At 43.0% G+C, this 19,292-nt stretch overlaps 1 protein-coding gene across 1 annotated transcript in view; it reads left to right on the top strand.

The window, feature by feature from the left end:
- TECRL (trans-2,3-enoyl-CoA reductase like) overlaps positions 1-19,292 on the top strand; it is a gene marked incomplete at both ends in the record, with an annotated part of 52,136 nt that overhangs the window by 19,963 nt on the left and 12,881 nt on the right. Inside the window, one exon of the mRNA XM_083377164.1 lies at positions 13,519-13,624. Within this exon, the coding sequence (XP_083233290.1) occupies positions 13,519-13,624 (106 nt within the window). The remainder of the gene's footprint in view (positions 1-13,518; positions 13,625-19,292) is intronic.

Here is a 19,292-nt window from a genome sequence, read left to right on the forward strand (position 1 = left end):
CCAGACCTGTGGGGAGCAGCCAGGCCAGCTGACACTGAAGACTCAGGTGAGTGGAAATATCCGTCTACAGCCCAAAGCCAATCAGTTGACAATTTAGCAGAAAAGTTTGAAGAACTAGAAGTGAGAAGTGCAGAACACCTCCTGCCAAAAGAGGCCCCCAGCCCCTTTTTCTCAGAGCTAACGGCCCTCCAACCCCTGGAGTTCCCTGCTAGGGCCTCCAGTCCCACAGAAGAAGAGGAACTAGGGCCCCCTCAGCAGTGGGCAGTGTGGCAGCCCCCACAGAAGGAGGGGCAGCAACCTCTGAGCCTAAATCAGCTGATAGAGGCCTTGCAGCAGATTGGTGTGCTGCAGAAGCCTGGAGGGAAACAGCCAATTGGGGAACAACAATCCCATGGAGACTGGTCACCACCCCTGAGTGCCAAGCAGCCACTGAGGGGCCCGCAAGTGAGGGTGGCACCACAGCCTTTGAGGCTAACACGACTGTTAGTGGATCAGCAGCAGAGGGCGCCACCATTCCCTGCAGCCAAAATCCAGAGCAGACAACAGCAAACCCCTCCCATCCAACAACCATTGAGGGGTCTACAACAGCAGATGGTGCCACAACATCCCGCTAACCAACAGCACCGTCCCCTCAGACAACCACAGCAGGGAAGGCTGCAGTAGGGCCCAAATGTGCAGCCCCTGGGCCTACAACAGCACCAATTGGGTAGACAGCATTTAGGAGTCCAACAGCAGCAGTGGGGCCCTTGGCAGCCAATGAATCAACAACCAGGAGGGGGCCAGCAGCAATTGGGGGCACAACAACAGCAGTGGGGGCCCCAACAACCAAGGGGGGCAGCAGTGATGGGGGCCCCAGCAGCCATTGAACCAACAACTAGGGTGGGGCCAGCAGCAATGGGGGCCTCAGCAAGCAATGATGAGCCCACCCTTCAAAGCAACCTTTGATGGGGACCCAGAGAAAACTGATTTTTTTCCTCAACCAAATACGCTCTCACTTGAATCGCTGGGGTCACACTTACCCAGATCCGGGTGCGATGGTCAATGTGATTGCATCCATCCTAGAGGGAGAAGCATCTGAATGGTTGAACAATTTATATAACGAGCAGGCCCCTGAATTGGAGGATCCCCACCTTTTCCTCCTGGGGCTCAGGGAAAGATTTGAGGACCCATCCATTGCCCTCAAAGCAGAAGAACAAATCCATAAGATAAAGCAAGCTGGCCGGCCTGCCCTAGAATACGTGTGGGAGTTTCGAAAGGTAGCAGGTCAGATAGAGAGATGGCCTGAGCAATCAATAATTCATCTTTTTAGAGAAGGGTTAGATGACCACCTCTCTCAGGCATGTATCTACTGAGCTGTACCTGACCAGCTGCATGAATGGTACCAGGCAGCGGTGAAATTAGATGTCCAGCTTGCCCGCTATAAAAAGCCTTCCCCACCTGAAACTGCACCAAAACCAGGATCCCGATGGCTACCACCACCCCAAAAACCCCCAACGTCTGCTACTGCCAAAAGACTTAGACTACCTACAGGTCCGCCAATCAAGTGCTTTTGATGTGGACAGCAGGGACATCAAGCAGCAACCTGCCCAGGTCCTTACCCGCAACAGCAGAGTAGACCAGATCCAACAACAAGGAAGAAACCCTCACAACTGCCACTGAGAGAAAAATCCAACTGGATCACCCAGGAGCCTGTTATCCAGGTTACGTGCCCCACCCAGAAGGATGCTGGGCCACCGACCGGATCCACTCCCACTTTACCCGGTGTTGACAGCAACGATGAAGGGGAGAACGACCCGATGGTGGACGCATCCTACCTTTTTTATTACCTGCTAAACTCATAGTCCCTAAGTCAGGGGCACAAATAGACCTGAAAGTGCTAGTTGATACTGGCTGTTCCCGATGCATCATTAGCCTGTCATGCGCCTTGAGACTGGGCATATGGGCTAAGCCGTTGTCCAAACCTGTGAGGTTTGAACAAGCCGATGGCTCCCTAATGGGAGGGACTTTAGTCACACAATTAATGGAGCCCTTATGCCTAGAAATAAGCACTGGGAGTTTATTCGTTTCCTGGTAGCTCCAAAGATGTCTGAAACTGTGATTCTAGGACTAGCCTGGCTAGACAAATGGAAGCCATTGATCTGGTGGGGAAAAGGAATGAGAACTGTGAGGCTACCCATATGGCCCAATCCACTCATTGATTCAACTGATGTTACAAGAGAATTTAGCCCACTCAATGAGCGAGCACATATAGCTGCCTTACGGCCACCTGGCGAGCCGCTCATCCCCAGCAAGTACCAGGACCTAGCGGAGGCATTTAGTGAGAAAGAATGCAATACCTTGCCTCCTCACCATCCCAATGATTGTTCCATTGAACTGCTACCAGGGGCCAAACTCCCCCGACCAAGAATGTACACTATGTCCCCCCTTGAAATGGAGGAGATGTAGTGATATCTGGATACAAACCTAGCAAGGGGATTCATTGAATGGGCCAAGTCTACTGTGGGAGCCCCTGTGTTGTTCAAAGAGAAAAAAGATGGGTCTTTACATCTCTGTGTGGACTATAAAGGCCTAAACACTGTGAGTGTGGAAAATAAATACCCTCTCCCCCTCCTGAAGGACTTGCTAACCCACCTGGCGAAGGGGAGCGTCTTCACCAAGTTAGACCTGAGAGAAGCATATTACCAGGTAAGAATAAAGGAGGGGGATGAGTGGAAGACAGCCTTCAACTGCCCCTTGGGAGCTACCAATTCAAAGTCATGCTATTTGGACTTCAGGGGGCCCCTACCGTATTTATGCAGTTGATCAATGAGGTCCTACATGAACACCTATACAAAGGGGTCCTAGTATACCTTGATGACATCCTGATATATAGCACGAATATGACCGACCACATAAAAATGGTCAGAGAAGTGTTAAAGAAACTATTGAATGGTAAACATTATGTCAAATTGTCAAAATGTGAATTTCACTAAACCCGACTAGATTATCTTGGCTATAAAATCTCCAATGAGGGTATCGAAATGGACCCAGCCAAAGTAAAAACTATAATTGAATGGCAGCCCCCAAAAACCTGCAAACAGCTCCAGAGCTTCCTAGGGTTTGCCAACTTCTACTGTCAATTTATTCCCTCTTTTGCCAAGATTGCTCTACTTCTTACAGAACTACTCAAAATGGGCAAGGGAGGGGGAAAACTGCGACCTGGCCAGCCACTGACATGGACTATGAGTTGTCAGAAAGCTTTTGAGAATTTAAAAAGACTATTTGCGGCTGAACCAGTCCTAAAGCACCCTTGCCCAGGCGAGCCCTTTGTAATTCAGGCAGACGCCAGCGACGTGGAAGTCAGAGCAGTGTTATTGCAAAAGAATAAGAATGGGGTCCTACAACCTTGTGCTTACACCTCTAAGAAATTTACTGAAAGCGAGAGGAGATGGACAGTCTGGGAGAAGGAGGCCTTTGCAATAAGGTGGGGGCTATTAAACTGGCGGCACTACTTAGAACAGTGTTTTTCAACCAATGTTCCGTGGCACACTACTGTGCCACGAGATGTTGCCTGGTGTGCCGTGGGAAAATTGAAAAAACACTGACCTAGGAGACAGCGGTGAGAGGAGGAGGAGGAGGAGGAACAGCCGCGGGCGGAGCAGCGCTGCAAGACTCTCTGGCAGGGAGCACTGGGCACCGGAGCCTTGGCTAAGCTGACGGCCCTACTTCGCTGGAAGCAAAAGCCCAGGAAAAGAAGTGGGCTCGACCTCTCTAGGCACCAGGGCTCCACGGCAGCGTAGCTCCACCCCTTCTCTGGCTTTGGAGGGTCTCTTGCTGAAGAGAGAGAAGCTGGGGAGAGGCAACCAGCTAGCTTATCGGAAGAGGACGGACGGGCGGCCAGCCTGGCTCGCCTGAGCTGTCGCGTGGTTGGTTGCCTGCAACGTTCGAAAAAGCTCTTCTTCCCCAGCACACGCCGCTTACTCCTTACTCCCCGCGCGGCTGAGGATGCGAGACTCCCGCCTGGTCGGCTGCCTGGTTGCTCGCTGCGACCCCTCACCCCAGCCCGAAATAGAGGGATCTGACCGCTTCACTCTTGGAGGCTTCGCTTGAGTCTGAAAAATTACATGGCTGATTTTTTTTAACCTGTCCTTTTGATACGTTGCATAATAAAATGTCCTTTGGACCAAAGCAATTAAAAACCTTTGGGGTTCCCCTCCCCCTCTGGAGTGAAGTGCTTTTGATGGTAAAGGTGAGAAAGAAAGAAAAAAGGAAGGGAAAAAAGGAGAAAGGGGGAAGGGGAAAAGGGAGGGAGAAAGAAAAAAAAGGAGAATAGAAAAGAAAGAGAGAGAGAGAGGAAGGGAGGAAGGAAGGAAGGAAAAAAAGCAGGAAGAAAAATTAAAAAGAAATGCAAGTAGCTTCCAGTTTCCACAACAAGTAGAAAGCAAGAAATTGAGAGAGGGAGGGAAAGAAAGTGGGAGAGAGAAAGGCAAGAAAGAAAGGAAGATAGAAAGAAAGAAAGAAAGAGAAAAGAAAGAGAGAAAGAAAGAAAGAAAGAAAAGAAAGAAAGAAAGAAAGAAAGAAAGAAAGAAAGAAAGAAAGAAAGAAAGAAAGATAAATGAAGGAGAAAAATGCAGAAAAAAAAATTAAAAAGAAATGCAAGTAGCTTCCAATTTCCACAACAAGTAGAAAGCAAGAAATTGAGAGAGGGAGGGAAAGAAAGTGAGAGAGAGAAAGGAAGGAAGGAAGATAAAGAAAGAAAAGAGAGGGAGGGAAGAGAGGGAAGGAAGGAAGGAAGAAAGAAAAGAAGAGAAAAAAGAAAATACAGAAAGATAAATTAAAAAGAAATGCAAGCTTTCCTTTTCCTTCACAGCAAAAACAAACAAACAAAAGCCCCAAAATAAAATAAAATAAAATAAAGAGAATAATAATAATAATAATAATAATAATAATAATAATAATAATTAATAATAATAATAAGAAGAAGAAGAAGAAGAAGAAGAAGAAGAAGAAGAAGAAGAAGAAGAAGAAGAAGAAGAAGAAGAAGAAGAAGAAGAAGTTGGAAGGGACCTTGGAGGTCATCTAGTCCAACCCCTTGAGAACACAGGCCATCCTCGACTTACGACCGTTCGTGTAGCGACCGTGGGGAGGTCCAACGGTGCAGAAAACGGTGGAGTGCCTCGTGATTTTTTTCATGAAACAAGTGTGCCTTTGCCCAAAAAAGGTTGAAAAACACTGACTTAGAAGGTAGCAAGGTGCCTTTTGAAGTATGGACAGATCACAAAAATTTAGAGGCACTAAAAACTCCCCGAAAATTGTCCCCAAAACAAGTACGATGGGCACAGTACTTCAACCGTTTCAACTTTACTCTAAAGTACATACCAGGAAAAAAAACTTCCTAGCTGATGCACTCTCCCGATTGCCACAATACAAAAGTGAACGTGAAGAAGTTCACAAGGCAATTATCCCCGGTACACAAACTGCAGCCCAACTCACACCTCTAATCCTGATGAACCCGGGGTAAAGAAAATAAAGCAAGAACTTCTCACTGATCAATGGTTTAAAGACAATCACACATCCCTAACATGGAGGGATGGTCTGGCTTACAAGGGGGTAAAATTGTACTTGCCTGAAGCTCTTCTCCTTAATGCCCTCAACCACAGCCATGATGTCAAACAAGCTGGACATTTTGGATATCTAAAAACTCTACGTCTCACTCGCCGGCAATTTTGGTGGCCGGGACTAAAACGAGACGTAGAAAACTATGTCAAGAGCAGTACTGTATGTGCCATCATGAAAAGAATCCCAGGAAAGACCCCTGGGTTACTGCAACCAGTGGCTGAACCTTCTCAACCATGGAAAAAAATAGCTATGGACTTTATAGTAGACCTACCTGACAGTACAGGAAATACTGTCATTTGGACTGTGGTAGACCTATTTTCAAAACAGGCTCACTTTATCGCCTGCAAAGGACTTCCATCAGCTCAATGCCTAAGTTGTTCCTAAAACATATCTAATGACGACATGGCGCCCCTAAGCGAATAATTTCGGACAGAGGGGTGCAGTTCACAGCAAAATTTTGGAGAAACTTTCTTAAATTAATTGGATCATCTCAAGGCCTATCAACTGCTTTTCACCCGGCTACTAACGGAGCCACAGAATCCACCAACATAATGGTAGAACAATATCTTAGATGCTATGTCTCTTACCAACAAACAAACTGGACTGACCTCCTCCCTTTTGCAGAAGTGGCTTACAATAATTCAGTACATAGCAGCACCAGCTACACTCCTTTCCGTGTAGCCACAGGGAAAGAATTCAACCCCATACCGGAATACCCTCAGTTACCCTCCACTGGGTGAGGGGTTGGGAAGAAGTTTGGAAAAATACAAAGGTGTCCTTAAAAAGACTTTTGAGACCTACAAAAAGCAAGCTGACAAAAAGAGAGCTCCCCAAAGAACATTCCAAGTTGGGGAAAAGGTCTATTTGTCAACCAAATACCTACGCCTGAAACTACCCAATAAGAAATTGGGACTGAAATTCTTGGGGCCTTTCCCCATTGTGAAAATCATCAACCCGGTCACAGTGAAATTGAAACTACCCAGACTTTTGGGAAAAATTCACCCGGTGTTTCATTATAGCTTGCTGAAAACTTTTTGAACCTCCACTTTAAGACCTCCCCCTAAGAAAGCACCTGGACCCTTCGTGGTAGCAGGTCAAACCCATTATGAAGTGAAACATATTCTTGACTCTAGAATCTTTAAGGGGAAATTGCAATACTTAGTACAGTGGAAGGGATACCCATTGTCTGAAGCCAGTTGGGTGAAATCTACTGATGTGAAAGCTGACAGACTTATCAAAAGGTTTTATGAGAAACACCCCAACAAACCAAAAGCCAATTCCTAACTTGTGTTTTGTTTACATTACACGATCTGTCCTTTTTCTAAGGGGGGGCTGGATGTCAATGCTGCTAAGATTGAATGTTATTGCTTGACAAGAGATGAAGAAGTAGCTATTTCATATGTTAAACTTGTGTATTGCTTTAAGACTTGTGTATTGTTTTAGTTTAAAATTGGTGGGAGGGAAGAGTAGGAATGCACTTTGAAGGCCATTTGTCTCTCTAAAGGAGATAAAGCTTTGGCGGTCCTTCTAACGGAAGGGAAGCTGATTCTTTAAATTAATTGGAGAATATGATTAATGACAAAATTAGAAAGGTGGAGAATTGTGTTTTAATATATTGTGCAAGGGGCGGAGATTTCAGATTCCAGCTTCCTTCGAGCAAGCATTTGCCAGTGTATTAGGCTAATAAAAGACTTTTAAGGTAAACAATGCCTCAGAGTCACTTGAAAAGCCCATGTGTCAGAAGGTTGACAGTCTGTGTGTTTGTTTGTGTGTGTGTGTCTCTGTGTGTGTTTCCTTTCTGTGTTTCACAGCCTCATGAGTTTAATGAGATTTATTCCTAGATATAGATGTGCAGGACTGGCATCTTAAAAATAGCTATCCTCTCAGTGCACACATATTTGAAATGTTGGGTAGCATTGGGTAGCTTGGAGTTTTCCTTGTTCAAAGAATGGCTTCAAATGGGAATGATGCAAGGAGCCCAATAATCTTCCCTCCTTTCTCTATTTTTGAAAGCAGAACCAGCCTTTTATGTTAAGGCCCTTCTCACTTTTCCAAACTCCAAACTCGTGCATTCTAGGCTGCAGAGCGATTTCGCTCCCCTCCCCATGGCCAATCTGGGCAGCAGAAGCGTTTTTGAAGCTTCTGGAGATCGTATCCATGACCATGGGGTGATTTTACGATGCTCCAGTGGCCCGATCCAGGCATCGGAGGCCTGCAAAATGCCTCTGCTGCCCAGATCTAGGGCTGCAGAGAAATTTCACTACCCCCACATGATTAAATAATAATAAACCTTTATTGTCAAAGTACAACATGTGTACATTGAGATTAGCTGAGCCTCCCCCCGTGTTCTCTCCCCCCAACACACAGTGACAACAAACCCTCCATCCCACCACACTATGTGAACCAACTACACCACACACCGGCCTCCCAAGTCAATTCTGCATAAGATTATGTCCCATTTTAAAGCCTAACAGCCCACGGATAAAAGCTATTTTTCAGCCTGTTGGTACGGCTGGCTATATTCCTATATCTCCTACCAGATGGTAGGAGAGTAAAGAGATACCGTCCAGGGTGTGAGTCATCCCTGAGAATCTTCCTCACTCTTCCAAGGCAACGAGCCCTGGCGATGTTATCCAGTGGTGTCAGGGAACAGCCCACAATGTCTTGTGCTGTGCTCACTACCTTCTGTAATACTTTCCTATCCGCGGCTGTCAGACCAGCATACCAAACCACAATACCATACGAGAGGACGCTCTCTATAGTAGACCGGTAAAAGAGGGTCATTAGCTGTTGTTCTACCCTGTTCTTCCGCAAGACCCTAAGAAAGTGAAGCCTCTGTTGGGCCTTTCTAGCCACCTGAGTTGTGTTAACTTTCCAGGTCAGATCTTCACAGAGGTAGACTCCCAGAAATTTAAAGGAGGAAACTCTCTCTACACAGTTCTCTCCGATGTGAAGTGGGGCAGGTTCCTCCTTTTTTCTCCGGAAGTCTAACACCATCTCTTTCATCTTGCCGATGTTTAGGTGCAAGTTGTTGTTACTACACCATGGCCAATTTGGGCAGCAGAAGCATTTTGCAGGCCTCCGAAGCCCGGATTGGGCTGCTGGAGCATCATAAAATCACCCCACGGCCATGTATGCAAGCTCCAGAGGCTTCAAAAATGCTTTTGCTGCCAAGATTGGCCATGGGGGGAAGCGAAATTGCTCTGCAGCCATAGATCTGGGCGGCAGAAGTGGCAGAGAGAAAGAAAGATTGAGCCATCAGGGAAGCAAAAGTGTAGGGAAAGGAAAGCATTGCAAAGTAAGCAAGCTTACAAAAAGGGGATCTCTCTCTCTCTGTCACAAACACACACACACACACACACTTCCCCACACCCTTTAATATCTTTCCCCCACCCCCTTTAATATCATGTCTTCCCCACCCCCTTTAATATCATGTCTTCCCCCACCCCCTTTAGTGTCTTCCCCCACCCCTTTAATATCATATCTTCCCCCACCCCCTTTAATGTCTTCCCTCACCCCCTTTAATCTCTTCTCCCACCCCCTTTAATGTCTCTCCCCCCACCCCCTTTAATATCAGTGAGGCTCCTCCAGTGGATCATGACCCAGTGCTCACCCCAGTCCCATCCCTCCTCTGCCGGAGACTCTCAGATTTGCCCCAGTCCTGCCCAGCTCCAAACAAGTGCCCCTGACACAAGTGACGTTGAGCTGGCCATGCCCACACAGTGGGCCACACCCATGCCAGATTAACAAGATGAGAGTTCTGGCACCTTTTTTTTTTTAGAAAAAAAGCACTGGGTAAGACCATACTTGGAATACAGCATCCAATTTTGGTTACTTCAATATAAAACAGATGTTGAGGTTCTAGAAAACATGCAGAAAAGAGCATGTTTGGGGGGCTCAAAGCTAAAACATATGAAGAGGTTTTGCAGGAATTGGATATGTCTAGTCTAATGAAAAGAAGAACTAGGGCTGACATGATAGCAGTGTTCTCATATTTGAGTGGCTGCCATGAAGACCTATTTTCCAAAGCACCACAACACAAGACAAGAAGCAATGGATGGAAATTGAACAAAGAGAGAAGCAACATAGATCTAAAGAGAAACTTCCCGACAGTAAGAATAATCAACCAGAGGAATAACTTTCCTTCAAAAATTGTGGATGCTCCAACACTGGAGGCTTTTAAATATTGGGTCTCCTGCTTGAGCAAGGGGTAGGATTAGAAGACCTCCAAGATCTCTTCCAACTCTGTTATTCTGTTATTTCATTGAAAAAATATACCCCAAAACTGAGGTATAAACTGGGTATCAGGTGTATAGTGATTATACTGAACTCCGAATGAATGAACCTTTATTATTTTAATAGCATCAGCCACGATTATTCTGTATATGTATGTGTATGTGCATGTGCATGTGTACATGCATATTATTTTATTCAGAACAAAGTTAAAATGCAAAATATAACACTAAATAATAATCCCAAAAGGTATAAAAGAAAACACAAAACACAAAGCAATCAAAACATTAAAAAACTGCACTATCACCACAACAGCACGTTATACACATATTATCTCTTCTAGCTGAATGCTGATTAGTATATTACTACAATATTAGTTCCCACCCTTGCAAAACAGGCCCTCCAAAAAAATTTAAACTACTAAATCTATTAATAATTTGTTGACCTGTTTTCTATATGTTACATTAGTGATAACAGGAAAAGCAATAATAATAAAACAGAACTAAATTAACGTTTGAATTTGAATTTTGAATTTTATTGAATTTATATACTGCCCTTTCCCGTAGGACTCAGGGCGGTTTACAGGGCATCTAAAACATCAATACAAAAATTAAGAGCAATTAAAAAAGATTAAACTAAATCCCTGAAAAAAATATAAAACATAAAACCCCAGTTAAAAACCCAATTAAAACTCAGCCTGGGCCGGAAAGCTCGAAGAGCCAGGTCTTCAGGTCTCGGCGAAATGATCGAAGGTCGGGGGCAGTCCTAAGCTCCACAGGCAGCTGGTTCCAAAGGGCAGGTGCACCCACTGAGAAGGCCCTCTCCCTGGGTGTTATCCGCCGGCATTCTCCCTGTGGGAGCGCACAGGATGAAGGGAACTTGATACCGGCAGCAGGTGTTCCCTCAGATATCCTGGACTTTATAGGTCATCACCAGCACCTTGAATCTCACCCAAAGGGCAACCGGAAGCCAATGCAGCTTGCGGAGCAGAGGTGCTACATGGGAGTAACGGGAAACCCCCATCACAACTCGTGCGGCTGCATTTTGCACCAGCTGAAGCCTCCGAGTGGTCCTCAAGGGCAGCCCCATGTAGAGAGCGTTGCAGTAGTCTAAACGGAAGGTCCCGAGTGCATGAGTGACTGTGCGTAGGGCATCTCGGTCCAGGTAGGGTCGCAACTGGTGAACCTGGGCAAAAGCCCCCCTGGTCACGGCTCCTATATGGTCTTCAAAACTGAGCCATGAATCCAGGAGGACACCCAAGTTGCAAGCCCTATCAACGGGGGATTATACCTCACCCCCCATCATTAATGATGGAATAGTCTGGTTAACCTGAGATGCCGGTATGCACAGCCACTCAGTCTTGGGAGGATTGAGATGAAGCCTGTTTTTCCCCATCCAAACCCAGACCGCCTCCAGGCAGCGGGACATCACGGTGAGGGCATCACTGGGTTGGTTCGGGGTGGAGAAAAAAAGTTGGGTATCATCAGCATACTGATGATACCCCGCCCCAAAACCACGAATGATCTCGCCCAGCGGCTTCATATAGATGTTGAACAGGAGGGGAGAGAGAACCGACCCCTGAGGGACTCCACAAACGAGAGGCCTTGGGGCGGATCTCTGCCCTCCCGTCAACACCGACTGTGAGTGGCCCAGGAGATAGGAGGAGAACCACCGTAAAACGGTGCCTCCCACTCCCACGTTTCCAATTTTCCTACTTGACAGGAAGGTGGATACGTCCAGTGACTTTTCAATTGCTTCCAGAGAGAATTAGAATTTTCAAAACAAAAAACCAACTTCCTCACTGGGTCCACCATTGTTAAAAAGTCACCTTGGCCACTCCTAAATGTTCCCATTCAAAACCAGGAAACAGAACTGCCAAAGAAGCATCTTTAGCAGTAAAATCAGCAGATTATTGGTAAGAGAAAAATGAAACTCTTACCATGCAGCAGCCATCTTGAAAGGGGCCAGCTGTGACTATTGTTTTTGAACACTTTTAGAGTGGCCTTGGCCAAAGAAGTATCTAAACTCAAATTAATAAAAAATAAATTCTAAATAGTTATATATCTGAATTTTGAATTAATATCCTTGGGAAAGTTTTTTAACTTTTGTATTTTTGGTTTTTAATTACCCTGTAAATCGCCCTGAGTCCTCCGGGAAAGGGCGGTATATAAATGTAATAAATAAATAAATAAATAAATAAATAAATAAATAAATAAATAAATAAATAAATAAATGTGTTTGTATGTAAACATTGTGAATATGATGAAAGATAAGACTGTCTATTCCAGGGCTTTTCAACCTTTTCACCCATTGTACCACTTTTAGGATATGGCAACATCCGAGTATGACCAGTCGCCTAGCAAGGTGTCAAAAACTTGATGACAAAAAAAAGGAAAAAGGTGATAAAGTACGCTTAGTGACTGTTTGAAGTTACAATGGCACTGAAAAAAGTGCCCCCCAAGCCACAGCCAAGCAAAACACATGCCTGCCTGTCCAGCACGCTCTTCCTCCTGTCCAAGGTTTTCATTGTTGTGAGCATTTCTGTTGAGGATTGGCAGCGGGGGGATGGTGTTTGGTTTTTATTGGTCCCCATCTGCTGGGTGGTTGCAGCAGGTTTTGGTCACTTCACATGACCCTGGGACACTGTGACTGTCATAAATATGAATGAGGTGCCAAGCATCTGAATGTAAATCACAAGACCCTAGAGATGCTGCAACATTCCAGCTGATCGGTGCTTCTTCTGGGCTCAGCAGAAGCGCCAGGATCAGCCCCGAGCTCCAGCTGGAGCCTAGTGCTGATCCTGGCGCTTCCACTGAGCCGATAGCCCCGAAGAAGCGCCAATCAGCTGTAAAGCGGCACTGATCCTGGTGCCCTGACAGCCCTGCAGCTCCAGCCATCTCTCGTTCAGGCTTGTGCGGTGCCTGCCACTGGTTCAGCTCATTCCCCTCCCCTGCTACCACTTTTTTAGGATGGCCATGTACTACCTGCCAGGTGCCAGTGTACCACAGGTGGTACCCGTACCACTGGTTGAAAAACCCTGGTGTATTCTCTTAAAAAGCTATTCTAATGTCCTGTAGTTTTGAAGTCATAAATATAAATATATAAAACAATATAGCAATAAATATAACAATATAACAATAAATATAACAAACAATTAAATGAAATACATTGTGCTTTTAAATGATAAAACTGCATGGACATTGTTAATTCAAATCATGCATGCGTATTTTAACTATTACAGAACCATGTCTTCTCTGCAATTTCTATCTCAGTCTATAAATACAAATGAACACAACAAACACCAGATGAAATAAAATAATTTTAGCAACTTTTAGTAGTTATATTCAAATTAAATAAGATGGCTAAGTTGAATTCAGTTGATAAATTGAGTAAGTTGAATTTTAAGTTGGCTAAAGTTTCTCCATTTAATAACAATACTTCAAAATTATGTCTTAATATATCCAAAATATTTCATCTGCACGATCTTTTCAATGAAAAAAAAACTCAGCATTATAATAATCTCCATTTTTCAAAATCAGAATAATTTGCTATAGGCTACTTAGCAAACTGACAGAGCAGTTGTTTAGACAGAGCATAGACAGAGCAAGTTGTTTAGATTCTTTGCTATAATACAATAGCATCATATTTTTCAAAATGTTTATTTCTTACTCTTGATTATTTCTGCAGTTTGGCCTGCATCTGTCACTGTTTACATTATATCAGGCTTCTTCTGGAAACTCTCTTTGTGCACAAGATTTCAGAAGGACATACACCACTGAAAAATATGATCAAGGTGATTAACGTTCACAAAATATTCTATAGAAATGAATAAGCATTAAAAAGGTATTATCAGCCTGTTTGTTGCATTTCTGTCCTGCTTTCCAAGATATTCATGTGGTGTATTAGATTCTATCACAACAACCCCTCCAACTTAGGTTAGGCTAAGAGAAAATGATAGGTAGAAGTCAGCAAATTACCCTGAGAACTTAATTGCAGGCAGAGTATTTGTGTGTGTTTTATATATATGAAATGATGGATGGATGGATGGACAGGCAGACAGACAGACAGACAAATAGGCAGACAGATAGACATGTGTATATACATACAAAAGTATATAAAATATACACATCAAGATTTTCTTTATCTTAGCATTCAAAAAACTTTCTTTGTTTTTAATAATTCTGACCTGAACAATCCATGAAGATTACTAAAAAGCAATAATATGACACTTCAGGCAATAAGGACAAATACTTAACAAAATTTAACACAATAAGATACTCAGTTTCTATTTCTCTGCAAGCATTACTCTATTTCCTTTTGGAATACAAACCATAAAAACTACAAAATTTTTAAAGAAAAGAATTTCATCTGTACTATTATAAACTGATTTTTAATAAACTTTAACACTAATTACAGGCTATATTTCATTTTTTCTTTTCAGTTGAGATTTTTTTTCTTTCAATCTTTTTTCATTCAAGCTTCTTGAATGAGAAGCGAAATGTCTTCAAAAAAACCCAAGAAACTCCAATTGCCTCATGAAAAAGCATCTTTGGAATGCAATTGAAAAAGAAAAATAAGAGATCCAAGAAGGAACCAGCATGGTTGCATAAAGAACTCTCTACTAAACTGAAAGACAAAAAAAGATATAAAAAATGGAAAGAGAGACACATAATTAAGGCAGAATACCAGCACACAGCCTGTGATGACTCCCCAGATGCTTCTCCAGATGCCTCTCCAAATGCTAGTTTGGAAGAGAATGAGCCGGTTCCAGGCACATCAGGAAGGGAGGAAGTTGAGGGCTATGAACCAGAGTGGAGGGGCCAAACACAACCAGATGAACAGCTGGCTGAGCTAGAGACAGGAGAGGCACAGCTGTAGCTGGGAAGCCCAGAGGCTTTGGATGGAGAGGGCACACAGCTGGGCTGGTTAATGGGGATGAAAAAAATCTGCCACCTCCTCCAAGAGCACATAGGGCTGAGAGGAGGCAGGCACAAAGAAAGTCAACCAGACTACTTGTGAGGAGGCAGACTTGCTCCTCTTGATGGGCTGCACTAGGAAGCAATTATTTAGTTCAGCAAGGGAAGTGAAATGATGCTGAGAAAAATATGTCCATTTCCTTGCTGTATGTTCTTGCTTTGAACTTTGGATCATGCCTCTTCAACTGTGGATCTATCTTTGCCTTGTGGCCTTGCCTTTGCTCTGTGGATTTGCCTTTGCTTTGGGATGCTTTTGCCTGGTGTAATGGATTTGCCTTTTGCTTGTGAACTGTTGCTGGCTTCTTTTGAGTAGCCTGTTAAGGTGAGCTGGTTAGCACAGGGAATTGTGGGAGAATATTAATTCAGGTTTGGAAGCCTCAATAAAGACTCCTAACACCTGTGGGATTGTGTGTGAGTGGGACAGCACACTCACTCTGCAAAGGTGAAGTCAGGAAAGCTAAGGCTCAGAATGAACTAAGACTTGCAGCAATTGTAAAAAAAAATCTTTCAACATGTAAAAAATAATCTAAAAAATTTATTTCAACATGTGAAAAACAAGAAAAAAGTCAATGTAACAATTGGTCCTTGCAATGTATGGCAGTGAAAGTTGGACCATAAGAAAGGCTGAGCACCAAAGAATTGAGGCCTTTGAACTATGGTGCTGGAGAAGACTCCTGCGAGTCCCTTGGACTGCAAGGCGATCAAACTGGTCAGTCCTAGAGGAGATCAACCCTGACTGCTCTTTAGAAGGCCAGATCCTGAAGCTAAAACTCAAATACTTTGGCCACCTAATGAGAAGGAAGGACTCACTGGAGAAGAGCCTAATGCTGGGAAAGATTGAGGGCAATAGAAGAAGGGGACGACAGAGAATGAGGTGGCTGGATGGAGTCACTGAAGCAGTAGGCATGAGCTTAAATCGACTCCAGAAGATGGTAGAGGACAGGAAGGCCTGGAGGAACGTTGTCCATAGGGTTGCGATGGGTCGGACATGACTTCGCAGCTAAAAACAACAGCAAAACTATTGGTCCAATAATGGGAGAAGATGGCAAGGAAATGATGAGCAGCAAGGAGAAAGCAGGGCTGATTAACTCATTCTTTGCATTTGTTTTCATGCAAAAAATAAAAATAGCCCAACCTACCAAACACAGAATCATAAAAGACAGGTTAGCAATACAAATTAAAATAGGCAACAAAATGGTAAGAGAACACCTGCCCACCACAGATAAGTTCAAATCACCAGGATCAGATGGATTATATTCCAGAGTTCTGAAGGAGCTGGCAGATGTAATCTCAGAACCACTGTACCATTCTTCCAAAGACCCTGGAGCACCAAGGAACTACGACAGGATTGAAAAAGAGCTAATGTGATTCCTATCTTCAAAAAGGGGGGGGGGGAAATGGATCCAGGAAATTACAGACCGATCAGCCTAAAATCAGTACCAGCGAAGATCCTGGAAAAGATAATCAAGCATCTGCAAACACCTAGAGGCAAGCAAAGCTATAACTAAAAACCAATATGGTTTGTTAAAAACAGATCATGCCAGACAAACTTTATTGCCTTCTTTGACAAAGTGTCTAAATTAGCGGACCAGCAAAATTCTGTGGAGATACCGTAATTTACTTAGATTTCAGTAAGGCTTTTGATGAAGTAGACCACAACCTTGATAAGATAGAAAAACGTGGGTTAAACAGCATCACTACCAGATGGATTAGTAGCTAAGTGACATTACTCAGTGTGTGGTCCTTAATGAAACTGCATCTACATGAAGGGAAGTATTTTGGCTTAGGCCGAGTATTCTTTAATGTCTTCATAAACAATTTAGATGAGGGGAGGAGAAGGAGAATTCGTCCAATTTTCACTTGACACTAAGCCAGGAGTGTTAAACTGCCAGACCATGGGCTGGGCGCGTCATCTCGAAGCCATGCCCACCCCATTGCCGCAATGGCAAAGCTCTCCCGATATGTTGCGTGACATCACGTGACGTTACAAGTTTGACATGTCTGCACTAAGCTGATGGGAATAGCCAACACTCCAGAAGATAGGCTCAAGATCCAGACGCATTTCAACAGACTTGAACACTGGGCTTTATCTAATAAAATGATATTCAGTGGTGAAAAAAGTAGGATTTTATGCTTAGGCAAGAAAAACCAAATGCACAGGTACAGAATAGGAGGTACCAGTCTCAATAACAGTAACAGTGGAAGGGATCTAGATGTCCCTGTGAACAACTACTTAATTATGAACCAGCAGTGTGCTGTAGCCACTAAAAAAGCCAATGCAGTTTTAGGCTGCATTAACAGAATCAAGATCATGTGAAGTATTATTACCACTTTATAATGCCTTGGTGAGACCACATTTGGAATATTGCATCCAGTTTTGATCATCACAATATAAAAAAGACACTGATGCTCTAGACAGAAAGCAGAGAACAGCATCAAAGATTATTACAGGACTGGAGACTAAACCATATGAAGAAAGGTTACAGGAATTAGATATATCCTGTCCAATCAAAAGAAAGATAAGGGTGATATGATCGTAGTGTTCCAATATTTGAGGAGCTCCTACAAAGAGGAAGGTGTCAACCTATTCTTCAAAGTAGAAGGCAGAACAAGAAACAATGGATGGAAACTAATCAAGGAAAGAACCAACCTAGAAACGAAGAAAAATTTCCTGACAGAACAATTAATCAGTGAAATGGCTTGCCTTCAGAAGTTGGGGGTGATCTATTACCAGAGGTTTCTAAGAAAAGATTGAAAAGCCATTTGTCTGAAATGGCATAGGGTCTCCTGCTTGAGCAAGGGGTTGGACTAGAAGACCTCCAAGGTCCCTTCCAACTCTGTTATTCTGTTTAAAATATACAGAATTTGCTAATTATTTGATTCCCATTATATAAGAAGAGTATCCTTTATGAGTTATTACAAGTGTTTCATAGTACACTATATGAAGTATGAAAGAATAATAAAAAAATCATCAGTATAACTGATTAGTCTTCTAAAAATTGTACTTGATTAAGCTGATGTCATCAGATACGTAATATTTGTATTTCAGTTTTAGAATGTCCTTTAAAACTTTAGGAAAGTTAAAAGGCTGAGGAGGGAGAACCACTGGGCAAATGCTAGGAGCAATTTTTTTTCCTGTGGGTAACCTATGGTGCTCAGTAATGGCTATATGTTGTAACTAATGAAAAATCATAGTTCTTCCCATTTGCTAAATATCATTATTATTAATTGTAAAAAAACTTTCTAAAAGGATTTTGCTATCAGTAATTCCTGGCAGGATATATATAATTTCTACTTCCCCAAAGAAGGTGTTGAAGACAATTAGTTCTGATAAAGATAAAATATTCTTTTTTCTTGTCATCACCTCAATATGAGCACTTTTATCCTATTTGAGGAGAGTGGGTGATGAAGTGATAAGAGCCTAATAATGTAAGATACAAGAATATAGGCCAAATGAACTGGATGGCTAAAATACCTATCAAGGAAAAGTCCAGAGACTTAATGTTCCTTAATGTTCCCTAAAAACAGTTTAATTCTACTCCTATGCATTGTTTATTACTTTCCCCATCTGTTCTTCCTGAGATCCACTGTATTTCACTTCACCATATTACAGTGACCTTTATCTCAGACTTGGAAACAATATAAAGACAGAGAAGGAAAAAAAGTTTGCAATTGCAGTCTTCCTGATATTTTTTTGACTTACACCTAATAACTGATTCAACTAATTACAATTGCAGCTGTGCAACTCCAGTGAGGGGAGAAGGAGGGCAGTTTGTTTGCCTCAACTATATCACATCGACATACTGAATTTGGGATGCAATGGGCTACCTAAAATATGGCTCTTAGGAGTTTGGACTGCATCCCTTCCAAAGGAATAAAAGGAGTAACGTGCCAGCTGAGCATTAAAGAATAATTTAGCCTTAGCTAAATATAACTTCAGTGCTGCTGGAATATACTGTTCTATCTGGAAAAATAAAAATATTTAATTGTTATTGCTGTTTTGGATGACATACTATAGGTGTGCACTGCATTTAGTGCAGGAGGCAATAAGTATATTAAGTGTAATGTCTCCTTTGCAGGAACATGAGCTATCATAATATCTACATCATTTGATTGCCTCAGAGAAATTATATATCTCGGAGTTCTTCACTTAATAGCAATCTTACCCAGTGCTTTCTTTGTAAAAGAAAAAGGTGCCGGAACTCACACATGTCATACAACCCACCTTGCCTACCCTACAAGTTTCCATCCAAAAAAGGTGCCGGAACTCCGTTCTGAGCGTTCTATGACAAAAAAAGCCCTGATCTTACCAAATAAGAAACTCCCACTAAGTTTAATTTGGGATATATACTTTTGAACAGAAATTGGAGCTCTTCTGTAGCTTTTAGTGTTTGCTCATAAATATGCAACAATCCTTTGGATAACAAAAAAAATGTAAGGGAAGATCGCGATCTGTTTATATTATGTTCCTGTGATGTTCTTTCT

This window comes from Vipera ursinii (genome assembly GCF_947247035.1).
Source record: "Vipera ursinii genome assembly, chromosome: Z".
NCBI classification, from domain to species: Eukaryota; Metazoa; Chordata; class Lepidosauria; order Squamata; family Viperidae; genus Vipera; species Vipera ursinii.